The sequence below is a fragment of the Dermacentor andersoni genome, chromosome 3 (genome assembly GCF_023375885.2).
Source record: "Dermacentor andersoni chromosome 3, qqDerAnde1_hic_scaffold, whole genome shotgun sequence".
In the NCBI taxonomy this organism is placed as follows: domain Eukaryota; kingdom Metazoa; phylum Arthropoda; class Arachnida; order Ixodida; family Ixodidae; genus Dermacentor; species Dermacentor andersoni.
In genome coordinates this window covers 184,763,639-184,772,363 of record NC_092816.1, presented here as the reverse complement: position 1 = coordinate 184,772,363, position 8,725 = coordinate 184,763,639, and the positions used below count along the sequence as shown (strand labels likewise).

Below are 8,725 nucleotides of genomic sequence, written 5' to 3'. Positions count from 1 at the left end.
TTGTCTTCACTTCATAGTGACATCAGCAATTCGCAAAACATGGCGCTATTTTGCGAGACACTATAGGAACTCACAAAAGCAAGTAAAGAAAATCGCAAAGTAATGTTCCAATGGATACTTTGCCCCTGCAATATCCCTGGGAATGTTGCAGCAGACAAGGCAGCTGGAAAAGCACATGTTAATAACACCACATAAGGTATCCCTCTAACGCAAACAAATTGCAGCACATACTAACGCAGATCTCAGCCCGTGGTAGCAAAGCGACATGGTTTGATCAGAACTCGAAATCTTCAGATTTATTTCACATTGACCCATCGCTTAAATTTAAAATCATGTCCACATTAAGTACAACGACAGCCCTTGAAACGCTGATTCACCGTATGCGGCTCGGTACCGCGTACACAAAACACTTTCCACATAAAATTTCCACAACTGATTGTGCGGAATGCACTTGTGGCCACGGGGCGACGATGTACAACATATTCTGGTGCAATGTCTGCGACACGACACATGCAGGCAACTCTTAATACGTGCTTTGGTTATTTTAGATCGCAGGCCCTTCAGCCTCCGGAAGATCTTAGGTCCTTCGCGAACATACTCATTGAAAAGACGAGCGTTACTGGCCTTTCAAAGATTTCTAGATGCGAACAATGTTCTCGGAAAGTATTGAGTAGAGTGTTTAAATGTGATAAGTGCCTTCTATGGTTTTCTTTCACCCTACCTTGGCCAATTTAACGCTTGGTTTTACGTTCCTTCATATGAATTTAATCCGTGATTCGTAGGTAGAAGTTCCTAGGTAGAAGGAACAAAAACCGCTGTTTTTACTCAAAGCGATGTCCCACTTTATGAGTTTCATATTATTGCGACATGATATGAGGCAGGGCTCGGTGTCGTTCGATGATACATAACTTATTACTAAAGTGGGAGTGGCCTCGAAAAGGCCAAATGCCATGTCGCTGAATGGGCATAAAGCAAGCCCCCGTTTTGTTGTTGAAGCGGTTGCGATGAAGTCCCCACTACACAGACACAGTAGGAATGGCTAATAATAAAATATAAATAAAGGTCACCAGTGCCCTGGGAAATAACAAGCTGCTCGCTGGCCTCATTTCGCTGGCCTGCACCAAGGCCGTCCGAAATATTGTATTTGTTATTGCTCGACTGCTTGTGCTGGCTTTTGTGCTGGCTTGTGCTGCTTTAGCGCGAGCTTCCCGCTAAAACAGAAGCAAGTCAAAAGTTAACAACCCACTGAAACTGACCTACATTCAGTGCGAATGGGCACAAAAGACAGATCTACTACTACTGGCAAAACTGAGCTCATAATAACTGGCGCATTTAGGATTTCAAACCACTGAACTAAATATATAGATGTTCTACTTTATATGTTGGGGTGACGGTACAAGGCAAGGTACGCAAAAACGAAGAAAAACTTTACCTGACAATACACGCAGCTGACCTAACTCACTAAAGATAATGACTAGTATCAATCATGAGCTACGATATTGCCGTGTTGCCGTTTCCGCAGCTGGTAGGCCTCCTAGCACTTGAATTCCGCTCGATCTGCTGGACTGGTCGTACTCTCCTTCATTTTCGTGCAGCTGCGGCGCGCAGTTAATAAAAACTGCGCAGCAATGGCAACTCTCGTTTTGAGGCACAACGCCTTCGCGGTCAAGTGAATGTCTCGTTGCCACGAGCGAACGCTTGGCACTGCGACGTTCGCGCGGTGCGCCTCGCAGCGCATGTCGCTGGAATGTGAACAAAAAAAAAAGGATAGGAAACAAATCCTCACGGCCGACAGTTCCATCGGACACATGTGGCTTCCCATGAAGCTGCGTGAAATGAGATCAAAGCGACGCCAGCTGCAGCGGCAATGAACATCTCGCACTCCTCCGCTGCCTTCCAGTCTGGTCCCCAGCGCTTGAACGATTTCCTTCCATGTGCGCAATAAGCCGCTACAGTCATGACGACCGAAAAACGGTAAGCAAATACGTCTCTCTTTAACGGGTAAGCTTTCTTTATAATTTTAACTTGGCGCCCTATAACATAAATCTACTGAAACATGTTTTGATTCCTATCTCCTGACGTGAAGTTTACGTAAGCGCCGACGCAAGCATCCGGCGGTGACCCGCGCCGTTGCCTGAACAGCCCAATCAAACGCTCCCCTTGTTTATAGGAGGTCACATTTGTTTGCTTTAAAACGAATAACATTGCTTACATTGAGCGGTTTTTCTTATCTAATTGACTGACCAGAGGTGAGGAGCACGCTCAAGTGGAGAAGGTTTCAATGGGGCCGAGCCAGCTCGCTGAAAATAGATAACCGGATGAAAAGCGAAGTGCCGGCTTCTGCGACTGGTCCAATTTCCATTACTTAGCTTGCAGTGGCTTGTCTAAAAATGCGCCGGCGGGAATCGGACACTGAGAAATACCACTAAAATGGGATCATCAGCAAGCAAGAGTTGGCACAGCGATGTCGTATACGTGCCGAAAGGGCTCGATAACGTTCTACTGCCGCGCTTAAAGGTTTATTATACGAAAATAGGCCCATGCTCTCCGGCAGGTGCGAGTAGCCAGTGCCTGAGCGATCGGCGGCAGCCATATCCTTTTCTTTTCGGAATGGGGCAGTCTCTGGCTATTCAGAAAAAAATCCAGTTTTGTTCGACATATTATTGCAGTTTTAACACGTACATGTCCCTTTGACGCAATGCGTTTTCGCGGTTTTGTTACGTCCGTGACAGACAGGTGAAGTGGATTCCACCTGAAACCTTTTGGCCAATAGCGGAGGGTTAAGGGTGAATCGGCGTCGAATCATCATTAATTATTTTTTCTTTTCTTCGCTCGAATCATGCATAATCGGTGTGTACACGTCATGTCATATTGGGAGGTAGCGCGGTTTTCGTGACGTCGCATGACAGACAGGCGAAGGGGGAGTTGTCAAAAAACGTTTTTATCCAATAGCGGAGGACTGATAGCAGATTTCGAATAGAAAACTTTGTAATAGCTTTGCGTTATAGCGCACCTGCTCTGTATTTATTGTCCCGTTTACCGTACCCCCATGTGAACTTGTACATATGCCGCGCGATAAGCGAGTTTGTAACCCAGAAGCATCAAATTTGCCCTTGTTGAAGTATTACGAATTCAAAGGTCCGGTTTGTTCTCGCTCTCAGATTTCAGAAACTAGGACTCAGGGAATCTATCGGTTTGTCTGGCTTCAGAGACATCAATATTGTAAATATATTCAATAGTAAGTAAGAACCTACGCTTTCCATATGTGCACGTACCTTCCTAAATCACGCCATTTAAAAGTAGGTGTAGCCTATTTTTACCACAGCCTCCTTCGGTACACAGGTATATGGTCCAAATTTATTACTGTGAACTAACTCTCGATTCAAACTTGCTTAGTCGGCGAAATGCAGCTTACAGAGATTCAACTACAAACTCTTGAACTTTCATAGCTCGTGAAACCGATTATGATAAACCTAAGTAAAGATTCATCAACGTCAAGGGAATCTCACGTTACTCGCTTTCTCCCTATGTACTTTAAGACTCTGAAAGCACAGTGAGCTTCAAAACAGAGCTAATATTTGAATAAAATGTTAAAGACAAGCTAGGGTGTCGTATCCAAGTACTAAGAAAGTCGAATTTCAGTACGCGACGACGGAAGTAAAATACAGCTACTTGTGAAACACTAACTTGAAACACGCCCAATCACTGTCGTTTTGTCAGCGCCGTGACCATTATAACATCGCAATGTTAAAACGAAATAGAATGTCAAAACGAGTTCATTAATAGGTATCCCAAGCAATAATAGAGCCAGCTTGAAAAGTGTGCAACAGGAATATTTGGCACCATCACAACAAACTGCACAAGGATAGAAAACACAGCACACAATGAAAATAGGCGCAGCATAAGAATGTTACTATCAATAAACCAGCTGCGCTGTTCACGTGTGCACATTGTGTGGTTTCCTTTCAAGTGTGTGTGCCTTCTTTTAAATGGAAACTTAAGAACGCCTGTTACGCAAGGAGCTTGCCAGCCAAAGCTATACTTAAGACTGCAAAGAATTCCTGCAAATCCCATCGCATGATGATTGTCGATGCTAAGGGGTTTAGAACCACCCTTTGGGCTTGGTAAAAGAACATGGATAGCGGACGCTGCTGTGAACATCTAAGTGAAATTTTGCAGTCGTGATTGGCGCGTGGAGTTCGCGAGCGCTGCGTGAAGTCACCTTTTTCTCTAACGCACTCTTTTCACACAAAGCCTTCTCTTCACCCATTTCGAAGCTGCCGGCGGCGTCCATGTTACGTCATTTAGCAGATTCCCATAGACGGCTGCTACTGTCGAGTAGGTGGTACCATTGAACACGGGCGTTTGGATCAGTGAGATTCTTCCTACTGTTAAGTGCATACTTATTGAAGGAGGCAAGTAAATGTTCTGAAGTAAGCAAAAATGCATGTTTCAACTTTCGATAAGGATTACGTACTTCCAAAATAAGCTGACTATAGTCTGCTCATGCTTGGCCACGGCCGCCCGTGTAGGAAGAAAACTTTGCCCACACTGCTTGCCGGTGATGACACCATTAGATGTCGCTAATTTTGATTAGCGTTCAACAAAGCAATATGCTCAAACTAGGCGAAACTTCAGGTCAGACCATACGTACGCTTGCCAGCATGCGCTCACTGCTGGCCTCTCCTGGCTAGACGCCTTGGGAGACGTTGCTTCGCATTGAGCTATTGATGTCGATTCAAAAAGCGCAATCTGTAGGTGACTACTACCCGTCAGCCGAGCTGGCGCAGGACAAAGCCGGTTCGCACCACGTAGCACGGCCAGGCTGAAGTACGCGAGCGAGAGCACCCACATAAGCCCAGGTATGCATGAACATAGCAGACGCTGCGCATAACCACTACAGTTGTGTACAACTGCAGTATAGCGAGCTACGTCTGCTATATAGCGTAGACACTGCAGGCGCCGCGGGGTGCCACGGTGAACCCGTTCACTAATCTCCCTGCAACTCGTAGTGGACAACCGAATTTGCCGTCCTAGGTGCCAAAATTGGTAATAGTTGTGTTTACGTGACCATCCGAAATAAAATTTGAACGGCGCGCCACGCTGACGTTCAGCGGGAGAAGCGCTGCTGTCATGCCCCGCTGCGCTTTCACCTGCGAAGGCTTTGAAGAAGGAAAGAGAGAACCGCGAAGAGAACACAGGCTATCTCTGACTGACAATGGCTCCGCTCCTGCTGAATGCTTCGAGGTACTTTTCCCTGCACGGTATTTCTAAAGTAACCTTTCTCAACAGCATTTCTATCTAATAATAATACCCTGAATTATTTCTTAAATGCATTCTCGACTTCTATCAGAAGTGTTTCATGGCCCCTTTAATGCAACCAGCATTCTAGCAGTGTCGCAACACTCCTTACTGCTGAAGAAAGCTTTTTGTTTAAAGATAAGTAATGGCCATCCTGAGATTTCTGTTGCTTCGGCTATATTCCACATCCACCCACTCCGCGATCAGCCCACTTTGCTGTGACAATGGCCCTCCGGCGTCCGCCATGACCATAAAGGCATCACGACGACTGTGCGATAATGACGCTTCTGAAATGATGACGATGATAAGAAGACATAGAGACGACGACGGCATGCCAACAGTGGGATGGTGACGACTGTATGACGACGGTGGAAAGACCGTGATGGTTTAACGCGATGGCATTTATTATTTATTACAAATGCCGTAAGTGTCCAACGAAAAGAAACGATTCTTTTATTATACAATGTTAGTTAAATATTTGATAAATTGGTCATGCCCTTGAATTGATCCTGTCGGTGCAGAAAGGTGGTTTCACTATTTCGCGGTATGCGGTATTGCAAAAACGACTACGAAATGTATTAGTTCTGCTTAGCGGAATGTCAACATTGAGAAAATGCTCTAGTAGATGCCAAGCGTGATCACGAGAAGAGGTTAGTTCATCGCGCTGGCGCTTCTGACAATATATTTTATGAAAAATTTCTAAACGATACATCTTACGGCGCGACGAGAGGGGTGTTAAGCTTAGCCTCGATTTCAAGACAGGCATCCTAGCATGGCGGTGTAATTAGACAATATTAAACGAACAGAGCTATTGTGCACTATTTTATGTGATTCATTAAGATCTGAGCAAGTTGTATACCATAATGATGTAGCATATTCCAGTTTCGAGCGATTTAGTGTTTCGTGTAATAAACGCTTTATTGATGAGGACGATTTTGAAAAATTTGGCCGAATGTAGCTCAACAGGCTGTTAGATATATAAGCGTGTGGTATGTGGGTGGCCCAACTTATATCAATGGTTACGTGTATACTGAGATACTTCCACTATGACACAGTAGACGCGGTCTTTGACATAGTCGGATTACTTTGCGTTTGCGTTTTGTAATACGTAATTCCATAAGCGAAGTGTTGCTAGAGTAAGTACTAACACTGAGATAACATTCGAGTGTTCTTACATCGATATAACAAGCTATTCTTTCAGAAGACTACTCAGTAATTAGCGAATTGTTGAACATCTAAAGTAACGCATGCAGGCAAGTCATTATTATACAATATTAAAAGAAGAATTCGAAGTACCAGCCCTAAGGTGAGTCTCAGTGCACGGTGGAAGGCTGAGCATAAGTGTTCTTGGTTGAAACGAAATGCGAGCGACTAATGACAAAGCATTCAATCCATTTTAGTTTGCACTGTAACAATTCATGACCCACCCTGTCGCGTTCCCTTGAAAAGCGAAAAAAATATATAGGTGGTGGTAACAACTTTATTGAGACTCTGCTCAGTTATGATCTGGCAGGCCCGAGTCCTAGAATGGCCCCTCACGAGGAGCGACCCTTTCGGCCCAGGCAACGAGGGCTTTTTGTACAATTTGCATGTTAGATGTGTTTCGAAAGATTACGTTTTGCGAGAACTGTGTTGTGATGCAGAAAAAAACAGGAGTTAGATTCAAAAAGTTCACAGGATATGAAAACAAGATGTGCTCCAGCCGTCTACATAGAGAACTGTGAGCGTTATTGGCGGGTAATTAGGCGCGACATGTTTGTTATTTCATTTCTACTGTAGACTCACCTTCCCAATTACTTGCCATGGAGGATGGAGGCTTCAACAAGTGACTTCACTGTGACTTTTATTAAAGTAACATGTCTCTCGTTGTCCCAGCGAACAACAAACAGTACTTTTTAAGGACGTGGAGGTAATTTAATCACAACGAAGTATTTCGGATTATTTCAGTGGCATAACATTAGCCACACTATCATTAGTTATAAAAAGTCGGTTCATCACTGGGCATATGAAAGCGTTTAGAGGTGGCATATTTAAGTTAGTAAATACACAAAAATTATGGGTGAAAACTTTATTAAGAACTGATGAACTGATTGCTGCGGATAATGGCAACGACTGTGTGACGGCAACGCAATGGTGACAGTGGTGTGACAACGGCAACATCATCACAGAGGAATTTGCGACAGCATGATTATAATTCAGTGAAGCAGAAGGCATGGCGTCGATAAAATGAAGAAAGCGGTATGACATCAATAGGATGCTATTTAGGGAATGATGAAAATGGTGCGATGAAGCGTGACAATGACGCCACGGCGACAATCGTATGACGATGGCTGCATGACGACGACCACCTGACGAGAGTCAGATGAAGCTGGCATGAGGACGATAGAACCACAGCAACAGCATCACGACAACGAGCACATACCTAGTGGCCCAAGACGGTAGACAACTTGAGTCGCTTGGTTGGGGTATGTGGCTAGATATATATGCGACAGACTCAAAGCTCCTTATTAACGATAATACTGCTTATCGCGATAAATACCCAAGCAATTTTCTCGAACCAACATTCGAAGTAAAGGATAATCATAAATTTATTTATTAGGGTCCGCAAATATTCGCAACAGGTATAGCTTCCCCACAATGTTCAATTGTTGCATGGCATATCGTAGGTGAAATGAATCATCTCAGCTCAGTCAGCTTCGAAAGGCGGGGCAGCCACTTGCAATTAGAAAAAGCAACGAAAATTTTGTATATTGAAACGTTTACAGGCGCTTCACAGAAAAGTCTACCTGTGTCATTTTGAACATAATAAAAATGCCATGTTTCGTACAGTTTTGCAATAACATACGATATTGCAACGGACAGTATGAACATGCAGCTACTAAACTGGATGTTCTACCGAATGTGCTCGAAATATACGTGATGGTTCATACACGAAAACACATAATCTGCATGGCCATAATGTGCCGACACGGCTATCGTGGGTGAAAAATAATTCCACGGAATTATAACAAAAACGTATTATAACGTAGAGTTCAGTAACAATAAATTCAATAAATCGGAATGCGTATGTCATGTGTGTATTCGTTTTTTCTTCAAAACAGTTTGTTGCACTACATCATGCATGGCCTGTATGAACTAGGCGTTGCTTTACGTTGTAAATTGTTATAACGAATATGTATGAACCAACGCTTACTATTGAGGATGTCACTTTCATCACTCTCATCAGCATTTTCCGCCCCAATGCTATAGCAAGGCGTTGTTGTAAATAATTCGTCTGGCATATTGCGTGGATGGTGGTGGTGGTGATAAACTTTATTGAAAGGGGGAAGGGTAAAGAGGGACGTGGCTGAGGGTTAGGGCTCAAGTAAGGCCCTGGGCCTGCTTGGCCTTTTCCGCCCAGTCCACCAGCTCAAGTTGTCGGTCG

The 8,725-nt window shown here is 44.1% G+C and overlaps 1 protein-coding gene across 1 annotated transcript in view; it reads left to right on the top strand.

Moving 5' to 3' along the window:
- The first annotated feature begins 1,689 nt into the window (after positions 1-1,689).
- Positions 1,690-8,725, top strand: part of LOC126524697 (uncharacterized) — a 96,954-nt gene continuing 89,918 nt past the window's right edge. Inside the window, exon 1 of the mRNA XM_072286967.1 lies at positions 1,690-1,974. Coding sequence (XP_072143068.1) covers positions 1,958-1,974 — 17 coding nt within the window. The 5' untranslated portion in view covers positions 1,690-1,957. The remainder of the gene's footprint in view (positions 1,975-8,725) is intronic.